Source organism: Xyrauchen texanus, chromosome 2, assembly GCF_025860055.1.
Source record: "Xyrauchen texanus isolate HMW12.3.18 chromosome 2, RBS_HiC_50CHRs, whole genome shotgun sequence".
In the NCBI taxonomy this organism is placed as follows: domain Eukaryota; kingdom Metazoa; phylum Chordata; class Actinopteri; order Cypriniformes; family Catostomidae; genus Xyrauchen; species Xyrauchen texanus.
In genome coordinates, this window is record NC_068277.1 from 64,449,967 (window position 1) to 64,474,099 (window position 24,133).

General features: G+C 41.9%; 1 protein-coding gene across 4 annotated transcripts in view; it reads left to right on the top strand.

Moving 5' to 3' along the window:
• LOC127618773 (macrophage mannose receptor 1-like) overlaps positions 1 to 24,133 on the top strand; it is a 27,311-nt gene continuing 3,178 nt past the window's right edge. The window contains exons 1-6 of one of the 4 annotated variants that reach the window (XM_052091417.1): positions 1 to 27; positions 780 to 1,128; positions 2,061 to 2,090; positions 18,046 to 18,099; positions 20,731 to 21,114; positions 21,407 to 21,748. In XM_052091417.1, coding sequence (XP_051947377.1) covers positions 921 to 1,128; positions 2,061 to 2,090; positions 18,046 to 18,099; positions 20,731 to 21,114; positions 21,407 to 21,748 — 1,018 coding nt within the window. In that variant the 5' untranslated portion in view covers positions 1 to 27; positions 780 to 920. Of the gene's footprint in view, positions 28 to 779; positions 1,129 to 2,060; positions 5,318 to 18,045; positions 18,100 to 20,730; positions 21,115 to 21,406; positions 21,749 to 24,133 lie in introns of those variants that run through there. The other 3 variants (XM_052091424.1, XM_052091431.1, XM_052091434.1) reach the window with 3 other exon arrangements.

Consider the following 24,133-nt stretch of genomic DNA (forward strand, 5'->3'; position numbering starts at 1 on the left):
CGGAACAGGAACAAGTGAAAACTGAAGGTAAGAAAAACTAGAACTTTTCTGTTTGTTGTATTAATTAGCAGATTATTAGACTGGGGCTGGTTGTCAAGTCAAGTTGTTTTTATTGTCATTTCAACCATATGTACAGTACAGTACACAGCAAAACGAGACAACGTTTCTCCAGGACCATGGTGCTACATAAAAACAACATAGGACAAACACAGAACCACATGAGACTACACAACTAAATAAAATGCCTATATATATATATATACCTATATAAAGTGCACGTGCAAACTTGTGCAAAAAGTACGGGGCAGTACAATAAATTACTAAAAATGAACAGGACAACAGACACAGTGAGAGACAGTGCAGCGCCGACCAGTACACAGTAGTGCAAAAAGATGACAGTTTCTAAAAATGCCCAATGTAAACATAACATACTATGAGATAGTGTTCTATGCACATAGCAGTTATTGAGGTAGCAGACAGGTATAAAGTGGCAATAATTAAAGTGCAACTCAGGACATGTGTGTGTGTCAAACCAGTCTCTGAGTATTGAGGAGTCTGATGGCTTGGTGGAAGAAGCTGTTACACAGTCTGGCCGTGAGGACACGAATGCTTCGGTACCTCTTGCCAGATGGCAGGAGGGTGAAGAGTTTGTGTGAGGGGTGTGTGGGGTCGTCCACAATGCTGGTTGCTTTTCAGATGCAGTGTTTTGTGTAAATGTCTTTGATGGAGGGAAGAGAGAACCCGATGATCTTCTCAGCTGTCCTCAATATCCTCTGCAGGGCTTTGCGGTCCGAAACGGTGCAAGTCCCAAACCAGGCAGTGATGCAGCTGCTCAGGATGCTCTCAATAGTCCCTCTATAGAATGTAGTGAGGATGGGGAGTGGGAGATTTGCTTTCCTCAGACTTTGAAGAAAGTAGAGATGCTGCTGGGCTTTCTTGGCAATAGAGCTGGTGTTGAGGGAGGAGGTGAGGTTCTCCGCCAGATGAACACCAAGGAATTTGGTGCTCTTGACGATCTTCACAGAGGAGCCGTCGATGTTCAGCGGAGATCGGTCACTCTGTGTTCTCCTAAAGTCAACAACCATCTCTTTTGTTTTGTCACAGGGACTAAATATCAGAAACTAAAAGGTATTGAGTCAAAAGTGCAATTACACAAATGTGTACTGGAGGAAGACCCTCTTAATGGGTCATTTATTTTTACCCAGTATACCCTGTAAAGAGACCAGTATGAAACAATGATGACCAAGAGTCTAAGTTAAGTTTCAATAAGTTGAGAGAGAGTTTATTAAAGACAAAGTTCTCCACATTTCCAAAGGCAGAAGACAGAAAATGAGTTGATGATCTAACCTCAAACAAACTTACAAAACAAAAAGGCTAAAATTATAGGGAAATGCAAATTAAATGACATCATCCTTACAGGCTTCTGAGTTAACCATTAAGATATTTATGGAAATTATCCAAACATGATGAACTGTTAATCTATGCAAAAGATGTTGTTTAGAAACATAAGATTGATTAACCGGAGCCACAAATTCTAAGTTGGTCAGCAGATAAGGGTAAAAGTTAATCATAAATCCAACAGGACTCTTCTGGTGCCAGATAATGACTGATCAACATCCAACATCCAACAATCCAATGTCCCAGAGCCACAAGCGAGCAGCCATCTTGAACGTTTTGTCTTTGCTATAAAGATATCTATGGTGTTGATGTGAAAGTGTAATTAGCTAGCAAAGAGGGTTTACAGGTTATAGAGTTGTCAGAAGCTATCATGAGTATTTTAAAGTGTTCAGGGGATGACATAAGAACAGAAAGCAAAGCTGAGAGATTTTAAAACAAGAGTATTTCATTCATAAATACACAAGATCCTGCCTTCATGCTGTGGATGTACTGATGTGCCTCTGTGCTCATGAAACTCCAACAGACAACACAAACAGATGTTGTGTCAAGAGGATTCTGAGACAAATTTTTGTTTATCAAATAAAGTAAATATCAGATCAGTAGAAGAAAGTTTGACAGTTTTGAGGAAATGACCATATTCCCATCTTTATTTTATGTACCAGACCAAATAAAAAGGAGAGAAGAGGAAAGAGGTCAGAAAAAGACACACCCATCTCAATACATACACACTGATAACACACACACACACATATATACACACAGATAACACACACAGATACACACTGCTGGCTGGGCCCCACAATGTAGTATACACAGGTACACACACCGACACACACACACACACACACACACACACACACACACACATATACACACTGATAACACACACAGACACACATATACACACAGATAACACACACAGATACACACTGCTGGCTGGGCCCCACAATGTAGTATACACAGGTACACACACCGACACACACACACACACACACACACACACACACACACATATACACACTGATAACACACACACACACATATATACACACAGATAACACACACAGATACACACTGCTGGCTGGGCCCCACAATGTAGTATACACAGGTACACACACCGACACACACACACACACACACACACACATATACACACTGATAACACACACTACCTGTAAGGGCGAGGTCGGTTACGTAGTGCAGCTCCTGCAGCACATCGGGGGGATCAGGACTACCCACATGCAGTTCTTTTAGTGCCTTGGCCTGGTGTACCTGCAGGATGGCCATGGCATGCAGGGTGGAGTCGGCCTGTCCAGCGGCACTGTAGGCTTTGGTCACCAGAGCCGACATAGTCCTACAGGCTCTGGAGGGGAGCGCCGGTCGATCCCGCCATGTGGCAGCATTTTACGGGCACAGGCGCACCACAACCGCCTTATCCACCTGAGGGACATCCGTGTACCCATGGACCGCCCCGACATCAAGGGTAGTGAGACTGGATGAACACGGAAGTCTGTTTCGGGCAGCACATGGTGGCCTCCATGACCTTGTCAGTATGTTGTGCACCTCCAGGATGAAAGGGTCCGTGAGCAGCGCCCCGAACCCAGGAACCAATCATCAAGCCGTGAGCGCTCAGGGGAGTATGGAGGTTTCCAGTCCAACCCGATGCTCACGGAGGTCTGGGCAAGCATTGCGGTCAGCTCTGCTTCAGCCTCAGACTGGGCAGGCAGACCCGAAGGTGGTAGCCCAACTTACACAAACCCTAACAGAACATTTTAAAACACACTCACACACACACAAACACACACTCACACAAACAAACAAACACACTCGCATAAACACATACATCTAAACACACTCACACACTCTCATAAACGCACTCAAACACACAAAAACATTCACACCCAGACACACACATATACACACTGACAACACTCACACACACATACACACTGATAAAACAAACTATCACACAGACACACACATATACACACTGATAACACACACTCTCACACAGAGACACACACACAAACATATACACACTGATAACACACACAAACTCACTCTCGCACACTCACACACATATATACACTGATAACACACACTATCTCACACACACACAAACATATACACACTGATAAAACACACATATACACACAAACTCACTCTCGCACACTCACACACATATAAACACTGATAACACACACTCACACGCACATATACACACTGATAACACACACTATCACACACACACACACAAATATATACACACTGATAACACACACTCTCACACAGAGACACACACACAAACATATACACACTGATAACACAGACAAACTCACTCTCGCACACAAACACACATATACACACTTATAACACATATACACATATATACACACTGATAACACTCACACACATACACACTGATAACACTCTCACACACACACACACACACACTGATAACACTCACACACACATACACACATACACACATACACACTGATAACACTCACACACACACACACATATACACACTGATAACACTCACACACACACACACACACACAATGATAACAGTCACACACACACACGAACACAAACTGATAACACATACACTGATAACACTCACACACACACACACACACTGAAAACACACACACATATACACTGATAACACACACACACACACACACTGATAACACACACACACACACACACACACACATACACACTGATAACACACACACACACATTTACACTGATAACACACACACACACATATATTACACACTGATAACATTCACACTCGCATTCACACTGATAACACTCACACACACACACACGCACGTATATACACACTGATAACACACATACACACTGATAACACTCACACACACACACACACACACACACACACTGATAACACTCACACACACACACACACACACACACACACACATATATACACACTGATAACACACACACACACACACACACACAAACTGATAACACACACACACATACACACTGATAACACTCACACACACACACACACAATGATAACACACACATATATACACTGATAACACTCACACACACACACATATACACACTGATAACACTCACACACACATATACACACTGATAACACACACACACACACACACACACACTGATAACACTCACACACACACACACATATATACACACTGATAACACACACACACACACACTGATAACACTCACACACACATATACACACTGATAACACTCACACAAACACACACACACTGCTAATACTCACACACACACATTTACACTGATAACACACACACACACAGAAAACACTCACACACACACACATATATACACACTGATAACACACACACACACACACTGATAACACTCACACACACATATACACACTGATAACACTCACACAAACACACACACACTGCTAATACTCACACACACACATATATACACACTGATAACACACACACACACACACACACACACACACACATACACACTGATAACACACACATTTACACTGATAACACACACACACACACACACAGAAAACACTCACACACACACACATATATACACACTGATAACACACACACACACACACATATATACACACTGATAACACACACACACACAGAAAACACTCACACACACACACACACAGAAAACACTCACACACACACACATATATTCACACTGATAACACACACACACATACACTGATAACACACACACACACAAACACACACACACAATGATAACACACACACATATACACTAATAACACTCTCACACACACACACACAATGATAACACACACACATATACACTATTAACATACTGTAAAGCGGACCAAGGAAGGGACGGGAACAGGCGTCAGTTTTGAAGGGTAAGCTTCTTTTATTTAATTCAATTTCTCTCTCTCTAACACACAATTATCCGTTGTCTTGCTGTCAGACTCTCTCCCCATGCTCTGTGGCTGCTGGCTTTTTATCCGCTCTCCTCGCTCTACTGCAATTAGAGACAGGTGTTAGACATAATTTAGCTCAGGTGTGAGCGCCCTTACCGCTTTTCTCTCCGGACGGCGCTTGACCACGCCCCGCTGCCACATACCCCCACCGCCCGACTCAGGCCGGGCGTCATCCGGCCTGCCTACCACTCCCCATTTCTGGAGAGGAAGTCAGCGGCAGCCATCTGCACCCCGGTCTGTGGACCACCTTGAACTTAAAAGGCTGGAGGGCCAGATACCAGCGGGTGATCCGGGCATTAGTATCTTTCATGCGGTGGAGCCACTGCAGTGGGGCATGATCCGAGCAGAGGGTGAAGGCCCGCCCCAGCAGGTAGTATCGGAGGGTGAGGACCGCCCACTTGATGGCCAGACACTCCTTCTCTACGGTGCTGTACTTAGTCTCCCTTAAGGAGAGCTTCCGGCTAATGTACAGCACCGGGCTCCTCTCCCTCCACCACCTCGTGAGTACGGCCCCCAGCCCTCTGTCTGAAGCGTCCGTCTGCAATACAAAAGGAGAGAGAAGTCAGGTGCATGCAAAGCGGCCCCCACAAAGTGCAGCTTTAATCTGTGTAAGCGCCTGTTGGCACTGCTCTGACCATTGGACCGGATCTGGAGCCCCCTTTTTAGTGAGGTCAGTCAGCGGGCTGGTGGCGTCCGAATAATTAGGCACAAATCTTCTGTAATAGCCAGCCAGCCCCAGGAACTGCCTCACCCCTTTTTGGTCTTAGGTCTAGGGCAAGTCGCTAATCGCCCGCGGTCTTATCAATTTGGGGACGCACCTGGCCATGACCCAAGTGGAACCCCAGATACCGTACCTCCACACGCCCAATCGCGCACTTCTTAGGGTTTGCTGTGAGCCCCGCCCGCCGCAGCGATCTCAGGACGGCCCTCAGATGTTGCAGGTCAGCATATTTTAGTAAACTCATAGAAAATAACCACAACAATCCTAGATGTTTATTCAGTACTGTGGCTAAATTGGTTAGGAATAAAGCCTCAACCGAACCAGATATTACGTCACACCTCAAGAGTAATGACTTCATGAATTTCTTTACAGATAAAATTGAAATAATCAGACATAAAATTGGAATTATGCAATCATCTGTCATAGCACCTCAGAAATCAGAGTCGACTAATTTCCCTCATGTGCATCTTCAATCCTTCGCTATCATAGGTCATGAAGAGCTAACAAAACTTATCGAAACATCAAAAGCCACAACTTGTTTGTTAGATCCAATACCAACTAAGCTCTTAAAAGAGGTATCTCCTGTAATATCAGAACCTCTTCTTAATATCATTAACTCCTCGCTATGCTTAGGACATGTCCCAAGAAACTTTAAAATGGCAATTATCAAACCGCTAATTAAGAAGCCACAACTTGATTCTGGAGAACTTGCTAATTATAGACCGATTTCAAATCTCCCGTTTATGTCAAAAATACTAGAAAGGGTAGTATCCTCCCAAATATGTTCATTTCTACAGAAAAATAGTATATATGAAGAATTTCAATCTGGATTTAGGCCTCATCACAGTACAGAGACTGCACTTATCAGAGTTACAAATGACTTGCTCTTATCATCTGATCGCGGCAGCATTTCTCTTCTAGTGCTTTTAGATCTTAGTGCTGCATTCGACCACGATAGATCACGACATTCTCTTGAATAGGCTGGAGAATTATGTTGGAATTTGTGGAGTGGCATTAGCATGGTTTAGGTCATATTTAGCAGACCGTTACCACTTTGTCTATGTAAATGAGGAATTGTCAAACCAAACAAAAGTAAAATATGGAGTGCCACAGGGATCAGTTTTAGGGCCTCTGCTTTTCTCCATGTATATGCTTCCCCTGGGAGATATTATCAGGAATCGTGGAATAAGTTTCCACTGCTATGCTGACGATACACAACTTTATATTTCTTCAAAACCTGATGAGATTTCACAATTATCAAAATTAACAGAGTGTATCAATGAAATAAAAGATTGGATGGCCAGAAATTTCCTTCTACTCAATTCTGACAAAACAGAGGTTCTAATTATTGGACCAAAAAGCTCTAAAAATAAGCCACTAAAATATAATTTGACTCTAGATGGATGTACTGTTACATCATCTTCAACAGCAAAGAACTTAGGTGTTATGTTTGATACCAGTCTGTCCTTTGAAAATCAAATTACAAATGTTTGTAGAACAGCATTCTTCCACCTAAGAAATATTGCTAAATTAAGGCAAATGCTCTCGGTTGCTGATGCCGAAAAACTAATTCATGCGTTCATGACCTCAAGACTAGATTATTGTAATGCATTACTGGGAGGATGTCCAGCAAGATCAATAAATAAACTTCAATTGGTTCAAAATGCAGCAGCCAGAGTGCTGACGAGAACCAAGAAATATGATCATATTAGCCCCATTTTATCATCGCTACATTGGCTACCTGTTAAATTTCGTATTGATTTTAAAATTCTGTTATCTACGTACAAAGCTTTGAATGGTCTAGCTCCGCTAGTACTTAAGTGATCTTCTAACACGCTATATTCCAACACGTTCATTAAGATCGCAAAATTCTGGCCTATTAATAGTTCCTAGAATATCAAAATCCACTAAAGGAGGAAGATCCTTTTCATATTTGGCTCCTAAACTATGGAATAATCTCCCAAACACTGTTCGAGATGCAGACACACTCTCTCAGTTTAAGTCTAGACTAAAGACTCATCTATTTAGCCAGGCATACACCTAATTTATACCACACTTAGGCTGCTTTAGTTGAGTCTGCCGGAACTAGAAACATTAAGCATGATCTCAAACTCTGCAATAAATTGAATGGCATCTACGCTTACATCTTTTTATTTGTTTCCCTGTCTCAACCTCGGGACTCCTATCCTGAGGTCACCAGAACCGGCTGGATCCAGCACCATTCCTGCTTCATGTTGGACTCCACTGCTACATGTCGCTGAATGATGATGACTAAATCGCGGTCGATTGATGGACTACGATCGTGAAATGGAATGCATAGACTAACTATTGCCCACAAAAGCCTTCGATCGGCCAATTGACAGGGACACTTGCATCTATGTGAACCTCTACAATTAATCTAGATGGACTTCAAAGACTTTGGTCATTAATCTTTCAGTTCAAACACAATCGATTTTTACTCACTGACACCTTAACACTTAGTTTAATAATTTTAAAACATGATTTTACCTATACATAATTAATATTTACATTACATTCATAATGTTAGCCAGAGGGAACTGGCCCCCACAGTGAGTCTGGTTTCTCCCAAGGTTATTTTTCTCCATTAATCTACATCTTATGGAGTTTTGTGTTCCTTGCCACAGTCAGCCTACGGCTTGCTCACTGGGGTTAACTCTTTCCCGCCAGCGTTTTAAAAAAAAAAAGTTACCAGCCACCGCCAGGGTTTTTGACGATTTTCGCAAAACTTTAATGGCCCGCAGAATATTTAATTCCATGAATATATGAAGATGCTATATATCAAAATAAAGATCTGAGCCTCACTTTTAGGCAAATAAACAACGATTTTATTTTATCTTCATTTGTTATTTTTAATGCCATTAAGGCATTAAATGTAGGCTTTGTCAAAAACAACATTTCGGACAAAAGCTGAGAAAAAGGCATTTCTATCTACATTTTGAGCTACATTCTCAAAACTCCACTTTACGTTTAAGACGATCGCAGTCTGTTTCTTTGATCAAAGAGTTGCGTACTCTTTCAAACATGCGTGCGGGTCTTTCTTACCGTATTCCACCTAAAACACGGATACCAGGAAAATTCCGTGTTTGGCGGAAGCTTTTTCATAAAACCCGGAAATTCCGTGTTTGGAAGGGAAAGAGTTAATATAATTATCATTTAATTATTTTTAAACCATTAAAATCAAATTTTGTCTAAATTACACAATGATGATTAATCGACTTTATGGACATTGCAGTTTTTGTCGTCTGTTAATGCTGATGTTCTGTGAAGCTGCTTTGAAACGATGTGTGTTGTGAAAGGCGCTATACAAATAAAATTGAATTGAATTGAATTGAATTGCATGTGCCGCTACCAATCATTGCTATAAATGATAATATCATCTAAATAGGCAGCGGCGTACGCGGTGTGCGGTCTGAGGATTTTGTAAATCAGAAACCTCTGTGAGTTGCCGCGGTGAGAGTTGGTCTCCACAAGTAACCGGAGTGTTGGGATTGTAGTTTTTGTTTACCTCCGGTCCGAGCTCCGCCCTCTCCGGAACTACCGTGGCCAACGTCACAGAGGCCGCCTCCTCCCTCCATAATTTGAGGAGGTTGAGGTGATAAATTTGATGTGCGCCCCCTCTATCGGTACGTTTAACTTCATAATCGAGATCCCCTACCCGTCGTGTGACCTCAAAGGGTCCTTGCCACTTGGCGAGTAATTTAGAGCTCGATGTTGGGAGTAATACGAGTACCTTATCTCCCGGTGCAAATTCCCGTAGCCGAGCACCCCTGTCATACAGCCGGCGTTGGCGTTCTTGAGCTTGGAGCAAATTCTCCTGTGTTAATCGCCGCAGTGTGTGGAGTTTTGCTCTAAGGTCGAGAACGAACTGAATTTCATTTTTGCTATTAGAAGGTCCCTCCTCCCACGCTTCGCGGATGACGTCAAGGACACCGCGGGGGCGTCGCCCGTACAGCAGCTCAAACGGGGAGAACCCTGTGGAGGCTTGTGGGACCTCTCGTACTGCAAACAACAGGGGGTCTAGCCACTTATCCCAATTTCTCGCGTCATCGTGTACGAATTTACGAATCATGTTCTTGAGCGTTTTATTAAATCGTTCCACTAGGCCATCAGTCTGCGGGTGGTAAACGCTAGTGCGAATCGACTTAATGCCCAAGAGCTCGTAAAGTTTGCGAAGTGTTCGTGACATAAAAGTAGTGCCTTGATCGGTGAGGATTTCTTTCGGAATCCCCACCCGGGAGATTATCTTGAAGAGTGCCCCTGCAACACTACGTGCTGAGATGTTGCTCAGAGGCACTGCTTCCGGATATCGCGTCGCGTAATCCACTAGGACTAACACGAAGCGATGTCCGCGTGCTGACCGTTCTAATGGCCCGACGAGGTCCATCCCAATTCTTTCGAAGGGGACCTCGATTAATGGTAGAGGGCGCAATGGCGCTTTTGGGGTGGCCGGTGGGTTTACCAGCTGGCATTCACGGCACGCCGCACACCACCTGCGGACGTCACCGCCAATGCCCGGCCAATAGAAACGGGCTATTAGACGGAGAAGTGTTTTTCGTTCCCCTAGGTGACCGGCCATAGGATTATAATGAGCCGCCTGGAAGACCATTTCCCGGCGGCTCCGTGGAATCAATAATTGCGTTACTTCCTCTTTTGTTTGAGCGTCCTGCGTCACTCTATATAACCGATCTCTAATCATGGCAAAATATGGGTATGAGGTGGCGATGCCCGGCCAGAGCTGTTGACCATCAATTACTCTCACTTGGTCAAGAGCATGTTTAAGGGATTCGTCCCGCGACTGCTCTAGAGGAAAGTCCCCCTCCGGGAATTCCCTGAGGGGAGGGGCGGCCACCTCGCCCCGTCCCTCGCCGTTCAGAGCAGCCGAGGACGGCCCCGGCTCCGCCTCCCCTGCCAAAGCATCGCACACCGCACACCTCTTTATGCAGGACCCATCCGCACAAATACCCTCTAAAATATCTTTAAAATTCGGCCAATCAGTACCCAAGATTAGCGGATGGGTGAGGCGGGAACTAACCGCTGCCTCCACACTATGGTTTTTCCCCCTGAATTTAATAACCAAAGTCACCATGGGATACTTGTGAACATCCCCATGCACACACCTCACCCTCACCAGTTTAGCTACACCCAAAGCCCCGGGTTGAACCAAGCGTTGGTGGATGGTGGTCTGGTTACAGCCGGTATCCAACAATGCTTGGTATGTACCCCCCTGGATCCTTACCGGAACACGGTACGCTCCAGCCCGATCGGGGGCAGTGTGCGGGAAGTCGGAGATCCGCACCACCGTCCCTATTTCCATCAGCGGACACTGATCCCGGAAGTGGTCCGGGTCTCCGCACCTCCAGCAGACCGGCCCAGGCGCCACGGCCGCACCCGTGCTGGCGGGTGCCCCCACCTGAGGAGGAGAGCGGCTGAAGGACGGGGAAGGGGTAGGCGGGTTTTCCCACGGCCGGGAAGCTGGTCTCATGAACCCTCCGCGCCTGCGGGGGGCAGGAACGGACCCTGGGGAGAGAGCAGAGCGAGAGGGAAGAGGGGAGGGAAGAAAAACAGGGGAAGACACAGGGGAAGGGGAGGGAGAGAGAGACAAGACAAACTCACTCTCGCACACAAACACACATATACACACTTATAACACTCACACACATACACACTGATAACACTCTCACACACACACACACACACACACTGATAACACTCACACACACATACACACATACACACTGATAACACTCACACACACACACACACAATGATAACAGTCACACACACACACACACAAACTGATAACACATACACTGATAACACTCACACACACATATACACTGATAACACACACACATATACACTGATAACACACACACACACATATACACACTGATAACACTCAAACACACACATACACACTGATAACACACACACACACACATATATACACACTGATAACATTCACACTCGCATTCACACTGATAACACTCACACACACACTGATATCATCACACACACATATACACTGATAACATCACACACACACACACACACACACATACATACACACTGATAACACACACACACACACACACATATACACACTGATAACACTCACACACACACATACACACTGATAACACACACACACACACACACACACATATACACTGATAACACACACACAAACATATACACTGATAACATACATGCTGATAACACACACACACTGATAATACTCACACACACACACACACACACTGATAACACACACACACACACACACACTGATAACACACACACACACACACACACACAGATAACACACACACATATATATATATATACACACTGATAACACTCTCACACACACACACTGATAACACTCACACACACACACTGATAACACTCACACACACATATACACACTGTTAACACTCACACACACACACTGATAACACTCACACACAGACACACACACTGATAACACTCACACACACATATACACACTGATAACACTCTCACACACACACTGATAACACTCACACCCACACACACACACACACTGATAACACTCTCACACACACACACACACACTGATAACACTCACACACACACACACACACACATATACACACTGATAACACACACACACACATATATACACACTGATAACACTCACACACACACACTGATAACACACACGCACACATATATACACACTGATAACACTCACACACACACACACACACTGATAACACTCACACACACACATATACACACTGATAACACACACACACATATATACACACTGATAACACTCACACACACACACTGATAACCCACACGCACACATATATACACACTGATAACACACACACACACACACACACACACACTGATAACACACACACACACACACACACACACTGATAACACTCACACACACATATATACACTGATAACACACACACACACACACACACATATACACTGATAACACACACACACACACATACACTGATAACACTCACACACACACATATACACACTGATAACACAGACATATACACACAAACTCAGACACACACATATACACACTGATAACACAGACAAACTCACTCTCGCACACAAACACACATATACACACTTATAACACTCACACACATACACACTGATAACACTCTCACACACACACACACACACACACACTGATAACACTCACACACACATACACACATACACACTGATAACACTCACACACACACACACACACACAATGATAACAGTCACACACACACACACACAAACTGATAACACATACACTGATAACACTCACACACACATATACACTGATAACACTCACACACACACACACACTGAAAACACACACACATATACACTGATAACACACACACACACATATACACACTGATAACACTCAAACACACACATACACACTGATAACACACACACACACACATATATACACACTGATAACATTCACACTCGCATTCACACTGATAACACTCACACACACACTGATAACATCACACACACATATACACTGATAACATCACACACACACACACACACACACAACACACACACATACATACACACTGATAACACACACACTGATAACACACACACATACACACTGATAACACCCACACACCCACTGATAACACACACACACAAACACTGATAACACTCACACACACATATACACTGATAACATCACACACACACACAATGATAACACACACATATACACACTGATAACACTCACACACCCACTGATAACACACACACACACACACTGATAACACTCACACACACATATACACTGATAACACTCACACACACACACACACACACATACACACTGATAACACACACATATACACTGTTAACACACACACACACATATATACACACTGATAATATTCACGCACGCATTCACATTGATAACACTCACAAAAAAACAAGCACATATATACACACTGATAACACACACACATACATACACACTGATAACACACACACACACACACACACACATATACACTGATAACACACACACAAACATATACACTGATAACATACATGCTGATAACACACACACACTGATAATACTCACACACACACACACACACACTGATAACACACACACACACACACACACTGATAACACACACACACACACACACACACACAGATAACACACACACATATATATATATATACACACTGATAACACTCTCACACACACACACTGATAACACTCACACACACACACTGATAACACTCACACACACATATACACACTGTTAACACTCACACACACACACTGATAACACTCACACACAGACACACACACTGATAACACTCACACACACATATACACACTGATAACACTCTCACACACACACTGATAACACTCACACCCACACACACACACACACTGATAACACTCTCACACACACACACACACACTGATAACACTCACACACACACACACACATATACACACTGATAACACACACACACACATATATACACACTGATAACACTCACACACACACACTGATAACACACACGCACACATATATACACACTGATAACACTCACACACACACACACACACTGATAACACTCACACACACACATATACACACTGATAACACACACACACATATATACACACTGATAACACTCACACACACACACTGATAACCCACACGCACACATATATACACACTGATAACACACACACACACACACACACACACTGATAACACACACACACACACACACACACACTGATAACACTCACACACACATATATACACTGATAACACACACACACACACACACATATACACTGATAACACACACACACACACACTGATAACACTCACACACACACATATACACACTGATAACACAGACATATACACACAAACTCAGACACACACATATACACACTGATAACACAGACAAACTCACTCTCGCACACAAACACACATATACACACTTATAACACTCACACACATACACACTGATAACACTCTCACACACACACACACACACACACACACTGATAACACTCACACACACATACACACATACACACTGATAACACTCACACACACACACACACACAATGATAACAGTCACACACACACACACACAAACTGATAACACATACACTGATAACACTCACACACACATATACACTGATAACACTCACACACACACACACACTGAAAACACACACACATATACACTGATAACACACACACACACATATACACACTGATAACACTCAAACACACACATACACACTGATAACACACACACACACACATATATACACACTGATAACATTCACACTCGCATTCACACTGATAACACTCACACACACACTGATAACATCACACACACATATACACTGATAACATCACACACACACACACACACACACACACACACACACATACATACACACTGATAACACACACACTGATAACACACACACATACACACTGATAACACCCACACACCCACTGATAACACACACACACAAACACTGATAACACTCACACACACATATACACTGATAACATCACACACACACACAATGATAACACACACATATACACACTGATAACACTCACACACCCACTGATAACACACACACACACACACTGATAACACTCACACACACATATACACTGATAACACTCACACACACACACACACACACATACACACTGATAACACACACATATACACTGTTAACACACACACACACATATATACACACTGATAATATTCACGCACGCATTCACATTGATAACACTCACAAAAAAACAAGCACATATATACACACTGATAACACACACACATACATACACACTGATAACACACACATATACACACTGATAACACTCACACACCCACTGATAACACACACACACACACACTGATAACACTCACAGACACATATACACTGATAACACTCACACACACACACACACATACACACTGATAACACACACATATACACTGTTAACACACACACACACATAAATACACACTGATAATATTCACGCTCGCATTCACATTGATAACACTCACAAAAAAACAAGCACATATATACACACTGATAACACACACACACACATACACACTGATAACACACACATATACACTGTTAACACACACACACACATATATACACTGATAATATTCACGCTCGCATTCACATTGATAACACTCACAAAAAAACAAGCACATATATACACACTGATAACACACACACATACATACACACTGATAACACTCACTCACACATACACACTGATAACACACACACACAAAACACACATACACACTGATAACACTCACACACACATATATACACACTGATAACACACACACACACACATATATACACACTGATAACACTCACACACAGACACACACACTGATAACACACACATATACACACTGATAACACTCACACAAACACACACACACTGCTAACACTCACACACACACATATATACACACTGATAACACACACACACACACACACATATATACACACTGATAACACACACACACACATACACACTGATAACATACACACACACACACACGCACAAAACACTCACACACATACACTGATAACACATACACATACACACACAAACACACACACACAATGATAACACACACACATATACACTAATAACACTCTCTCACACACACAAACACTGATAACACACACACACACATATACATTGATAACACACACACACACACACACACATATATACACTCTGATAACACACACACACACACACACATACACACTGATAACACATACACATACACACTGATAACACACACACACACACACACACACATACACTGATAACACACACACACACACAAACACACACACACAATGATAACACACACACATATACACTAATAACACTCTCACACACACAAACACTGATAACACACACACACACATATACATTGATAACACACACACACACACACACACTGATAACACTCACACACACACACTGATAACACTCACACACCTACACACTGATAACACTCACACACACACACATATATACACACTGATAACACTCTCACACACACACACACACACTGATAACACTCACACACACACACACACACTGATAACACTCACACACACACACACTGATAACACACACACACACACACACACTGATAACACTCACACACACACACTGATAACACACACGCACACACACATACACACTGATAACACACACACACACACATACACACACACACATATACAATGATAACATACACACTGATAATACTCACACACACACACACACACACTGATAACACACACACATATACAATGATAACATACACACTGATAACACTCACACACACACACACACACTGATAACACACACACATATACACTGATAACATACACACTGATAACACTCACACACACACACACACACACACTGATAACACACACACATATACACTGATGACATACACACTGATAACACTCACACACACACACACACCCACACACTGATAACACTCACACACACACACACTGATAACACACACACACACATATACACTGATAACATACACACTGATAACACTCTCACACACACACACACACTGATAACACACACACATATACACTGATAACACTCACACACACACACATACATATACCTACACCGAGAAATAATGACTGCAGTAAAAGATGTGACAACTAGCCCCACTCTAACCAATTTCATATAAAAGTGGATCATGGTGGATTTAGTTCATTTTGAATCTCTTTAAATTTCAGATTTAATTGTCTCAGAAATGGAGAGAATTACATTCATCACTTTTCTTCTGACAGGTGAGTGTGTTTGTCTGTGTGTGTGTGTGTGTGTGTGTGTGTGTGTGTGTGTGTGTGAGAGAGAGTGTGTTTGTGTGTGTGTGTGTGTGTGTGTGTGAGAGAGTGTGTTTGTGTGTGTGAGCGAGCAAGCGTGCGTGCGTGAGTGAGTGTGTGTGTGTTAGTGTGTGTTTGTGTGTGTGCGTACGTGCGTGTGTGAGTGTGTGTGTTGTGCGTGTGTGAGAGTGAGTGCGTGAGTGTGTTTGTGTGTGTGTGAGCGAGCAAGTGTGCGTGCATGAATGAGTGTGTGTGTTAGTGTGAGTGTGCGTACGTGCGTGTGTGAGTGTGTGTTGTGCGTGTGTGAGAGTGCGTGTGTGAGTGCGTGAATGTGTATGTGTGTGTGAGCGAGCAAGCGTGCGTGCGTGAGTGTGTGTGTGTGTGTTAGTGCGTGTGTGTTGTGCGTGTGTGAGAGTGCGTGTGTGAGTGCGTGAGTGTGTGTGTGTGCGTGTGTGTGTGAGAGTGCGTGAGTGTGCGTGCGTGCGTGTGTGAGAGTGCGTGTGTGAGTGCGTGGAGCGAGCGAGTGAGAGTGTCTAATCGACTAATTGAGATTCTCGTTGGTTTTGTGATAGATAAATTCTGCACTGATTGAAAAAGATATACTGTATCATCTGCATCATCATATTTTTTTAAATATCTTTCAAACAGCTTCAATATTGTTTCTTTGTTTTTGTTATTAGTTTGTAGTGTAGTTTAGAGTAGTTTAGAGTAGTGTAGTATAGTGTAGTGTAATTTAGTTAAGTGTAGTTTAGAGTAGTGTAGTTTAGAGTAGTGTAGTTTAGAGTAGTTTAGAGTAGTGTAGTATAGTGTCATTTAGTTAAGTGTAGTTTAGAGTAGTGTAGTTTAGAGTAGTGTAGTTTAGAGTAGTTTAGAGTAGTGTAGTATAGTGTAGTGTAATTTAGTTAAGTGTAGTTTAGAGTAGTGTAGTTTAGAGTAGTTTAGAGTAGTGTAGTATAGTGTCATTTAGTTAAGTGTAGTTTAGAGTAGTGTAGTTTAGAGTAGTGTAGTTTAGAGTAGTGTAGTATAGTGTCATTTAGTTAAGTGTAGTTTAGAGTAGTGTAGTTTAGAGTAGTGTAGTTTAGAGTAGTTTAGAGTAGTGTAGTATAGTGTCATTTAGTTAAGTGTAGTTTAGAGTAGTGTAGTTTAGAGTAGTTTAGAGTAGTGTAGTATAGTGTAGTGTAATTTAGTTAAGTGTAGTTTAGAGTAGTGTAGTTTAGAGTAGTGTAGTTTAGAGTAGTTTAGAGTAGTGTAGTATAGTGTCATTTAGTTAAGTGTAGTTTAGAGTAGTGTAGTTTAGAGTAGTGTAGTTTAGAGTAGTTTAGAGTAGTGTAGTATAGTGTAGTGTAATTTAGTTAAGTGTAGTTTAGAGTAGTGTAGTTTAGAGTAGTGTAGTTTAGAGTAGTTTAGAGTAGTGTAGTATAGTGTCATTTAGTTAAGTGTAGTTTAGAGTAGTGTAGTTTAGAGTAGTGTAGTTTAGAGTAGTTTAGAGTAGTGTAGTATAGTGTCATTTAGTTAAGTGTAGTTTAGAGTAGTGTAGTTTAGAGTAGTGTAGTTTAGAGTAGTTTAGAGTAGTGTAGTATAGTGTCATTTAGTTAAGTGTAGTTTAGAGTAGTGTAGTTTAGAGTAGTTTAGAGTAGTGTAGTATAGTGTAGTGTAATTTAGTTAAGTGTAGTTTAGAGTAGTGTAGTTTAGAGTAGTGTAGTTTAGAGTAGTTTAGAGTAGTGTAGTATAGTGTAGTGTAATTTAGTTAAGTGTAGTTTAGAGTAGTGTAGTTTAGAGTAGTGTAGTTTAGAGTAGTTTAGAGTAGTGTAGTATAGTGTCATTTAGTTAAGTGTAGTTTAGAGTAGTGTAGTATAGTGTAGTGTAATTTAGTTAAGTGTAGTTTAGAGTAGTGTAGTTTAGAGTAGTGTAGTTTAGAGTAGTTTAGAGTAGTGTAGTATAGTGTCATTTAGTTAAGTGTAGTTTAGAGTAGTGTAGTTTAGAGTAGTGTAGTTTAGAGTAGTTTAGAGTAGTGTAGTATAGTGTCATTTAGTTAAGTGTAGTTTAGAGTAGTGTAGTTTAGAGTAGTGTAGTTTAGAGTAGTTTAGAGTAGTGTAGTATAGTGTCATTTAGTTAAGTGTAGTTTAGAGTAGTGTAGTTTAGAGTAGTTTAGAGTAGTGTAGTATAGTGTCATTTAGTTAAGTGTAGTTTAGAGTAGTGTAGTTTAGTGTAGTGCACTTGTTTGAAATTAGTATTTTGTCTGCAGTTGAGCTAAAATGATGAGCATTTAAAAAAAAAATTTTTAAATTTTTTTATAGCTTTTATTTATCAACAAGAACAGACATAAAGTGCATACAGGAATACAATGTATTTTCTTTTTTATGAACTTAAATGAACAATCCCCGCCTCCCTCCCTCCTGTCCTACCCCCTCCCCACATCCACAATCCACTTAAACTTAAAAAAAAAAAAACACTATATATGTACTCATACATACAATTATATACACCTATACCTACACAGTGATGAGGAGCAGTTTTAAAGTATCTTCACCAGAACTGTTCATTATTATCAATCTTGTGAATTGTGTTCATTGTGTTTTGATATTTTTCTCTTCTCAGCTGTCTTCAGTTTCTCTGCATGTGTTGCAAATCATTATCATTTTGTGAATATTAATTTGAATTGGACTGAAGCTCAGAGATACTGCAGAGTGAATTACACAGATCTGGCCACCATCAACAGCAAGACTGACATTGACGAAATGATGAAGACTGTGAAAGATGAAAGTGTTCAGCGTGTCTGGATCGGACTGCACAAGACACAGAAGAAAACATGGAAGTGGTCTCTGGGTAACCCTGCATTCTACACAGGAAATGATTCACATTATCAGAACTGGGAAAGCAATAACATACATGTTGATGGTGACTGTGTTTGTATGGATGGACAGAATGGCAAATGGGATAATACAAAATGTGAAGAAAACAAAAATTTTATTTGCTATAACGGTGAGTTCAGTTCTGTGTGATCATCACAGCAAACAGTAATATAAATTATTAAGTCATTTTATCTGCTGTAATAATAAACAATCAATAAATCAGTCAATTATATTTATTCTTCACACATCGATCCAGATTCTGCTTGTCTTTGTAAACAATGCTGGAAAAAAAATAAAAATTATATTTTAATTTTCTTTTCATTTTAAGTTATGTTTATATTATATATTGGTTCATTTTAATTTACATTTTTCTTTTCTGAATCAGTCAAAATATCTTTAAAAGCGTGTTTTCTCTTCTACAGCCAGCAGTGAAGAATACATCTTTAATAGTCCAGGCATGAACTGGAGAGACGCTCAGAGATTCTGCAGAGAGAAACACACAGATCTGGCCAGTGTGAGGAACCAGAATGAGAATCAGACGATTCAGAACATCATTAATAATCACCAAGGAAGTGAAAAAGCGTGGTTCGGTCTGTTCAGAGACTCATGGGAGTGGTCAGATCTCAGTGAATCCTCATTCAGAGACGGGATTTTGGGTGAAAATGATAAAAATACTGAAAACTGCACAGCGGTTTCACTCGTTGGTCCGCACAAGAAATATCAGTACTGGAACTGTGATAAAAGCTTCCCTTTTGTCTGTTATAGTGAGTAGATCATCGCACACACAAACAATAATTTCTCTTTACGTTTGAGGCTGTTTGACACATCATGTGTGTGCAGATTGTATTTCATATTATCAGATCACAGCACTCATAAGTTCCCTATCAAAAAACTACACTTTGATGCTGCGCTGATTCAGCGCTTTGGGAACGTCTTTAGGAGTGACCAGCTGTGAATAAGTGTGCAACACGTCAATGAAATTGACAAAAATTATAGTCTCCGTCAGTGACATCATCAGGATGTGCCGGTAAAGGGGCTATATATAGATGCGCCACAGGTGTCAGATCTTTTGTCTTCAGATCATTCTGTGTGTGTGTTGTGCATCTAGACTGGCAGAACTTTCTACTTTCCTCTGTTAGGAGTTAGAATTGTTAGAATTGTCTTTTCTCTTTATAAAAAAAGAAGAATAAAAAGAATATAACTGATAAACAAAGCAAGCAGTGTGTGTTCCCATGTTTACGCTCTATGGCTGAGAGGGACACACATCAGTTTTGTTTTGTGTGTTTGGGGGAAGAGCATGCTGCATGCTGCTCTTTCATTGCGTTCCCTAATGGAATTGATGTGCTTATTTGGAAATGTGCTTTTTAACGATTAGATTATTATTTACACTTCATTATATTTACATTGAGTAGGTCTGAGCTGTTAAAATGAGTTTGTATCGTAGACCTTATGCCAAACTGAGTGACGTTCAGAGCGCCGTCATTAACATTTAACATCACTCCAAAAATACATCTAATATAAAATCAATATCAGGGCGCGTGACGCATTCACCTGTACCTTCCCGATACCCCCACGAAACCTCTTCATTCCCGCTGCCTCTGATGTTTCGGGAGTTATGTTCTGTTGCTTCCTGAATTAGTCCAGGACGCGAATACTCGAAATCCCCTCAACAGGAAGTGTCAAAATTGATTCCATCTCAGAGAACCTGGCAGCGTGGAAGCTTCTGCCAGGTGTTTCTATGTGGGTTCTAAGAACAGTAGAAAAAAGCTACAGAATTCAATTTGATCACCGTCCTCCACGTTTCAAAGCCGTGGTCTCCACTACCGTGAAACTGGAACAAGCATGTCTACTGTGGAAAGAACTGCAAAATCTCTTGGTCAAAGGGGCCATAGAACATGTTTCCCTTCCAGAGAAAGAGTGAGGTTACTACAGCAGATACTTCCTGGTTCCCAAGAAGTGTGGGGGGTTGCGTCCGATTTTAGACCTGCTTTCAAGTTCAAGATGCTAACTGTCAAGACTGTCGAGTCTCAAATCCAACATCACTATTGGTTTGTCACGATCGACCTCATGGACACATATTTCCATATAGAAATTCTGCCACAACACAGGAAGTTCCTGAGGTTCACTTTCGGCAGCGAAGCTTTCCAATATCGGGTTCTTCCATTCGGCCTAACCCTGACTACCTGCCTAAGGTTCCTTTCTCGACCGTACATCCGGTCACTCTCGAAGCCTTCTGCTCCCCGCCATTTATAATGCCGGAGCAGGAAAGACTTCACAGACTGTGTCCAGTCCGCGCCCTTCAGACTTATGTCCACCGCACTAGCCAGTGGCTTAAGTCAGGGCAACTATTTGTTTGTTATGGAGGTCGTAACAAAGGGGCGGCCGCCACCAAGCAAACCATGTCACATTGGGTGAGGGATGCTAATGCCCTGGCCTACGAGGTGCGCGGTCAAGCTTCGCCAGTAGGTATCAGGGCTCTACCAGAGGGGTCGCCTCCTCTAATGCTTTGGCCAGAGGTGTCCTTCAGCAACATGTTTGAAATGCAGCGGGCTGGTCCTCTCCGCATACATTCATAAGATTCTATAGTTTGGATGTTCATGCTGCTCCGGGCTCTTATGTCCTTGAGTCTACATCACTTACTTAAAGGGGTCATGACATGAGAAACCAAATTTGCCTTGATCTTTTGGTATATAAGAGGTCTTTGTATCATTAAAACGTCCTGCAAGTTTAATATTTTAAGACGTCCTTCCCATTCTAAACGAATCATTTATTTAATCAAGCTCAAAATACAGCTCGTTCTGGATTCATGGTTAGAAGTGACGTGTCGGTTAGAAGTGACGTACCAGCGTTTGCATATGACCGCCTCCAGCACAAGATAACTACGCTTTAAGCGCAAGACAACTACGCTCATTTCAGTATCGCCGTGCGCCTCACAAGTGTTCAGTCGATGGACAGCGAGCTCTGACAGAGACTACTTGTGCACAGGAAAATTACGATGCCACACAGATGTGCTGTTCCTGGCTGTGGTCAAACAAAACCTCTGAATAAGCTGCCGAAAGATCCAGACGTCAGGGAAAAATGGATGCAGTTTATTTTTGCGGACGTCCCAGTCACGGCAGTGTTAACTTAAGCGTTTGTTCTGTACATTT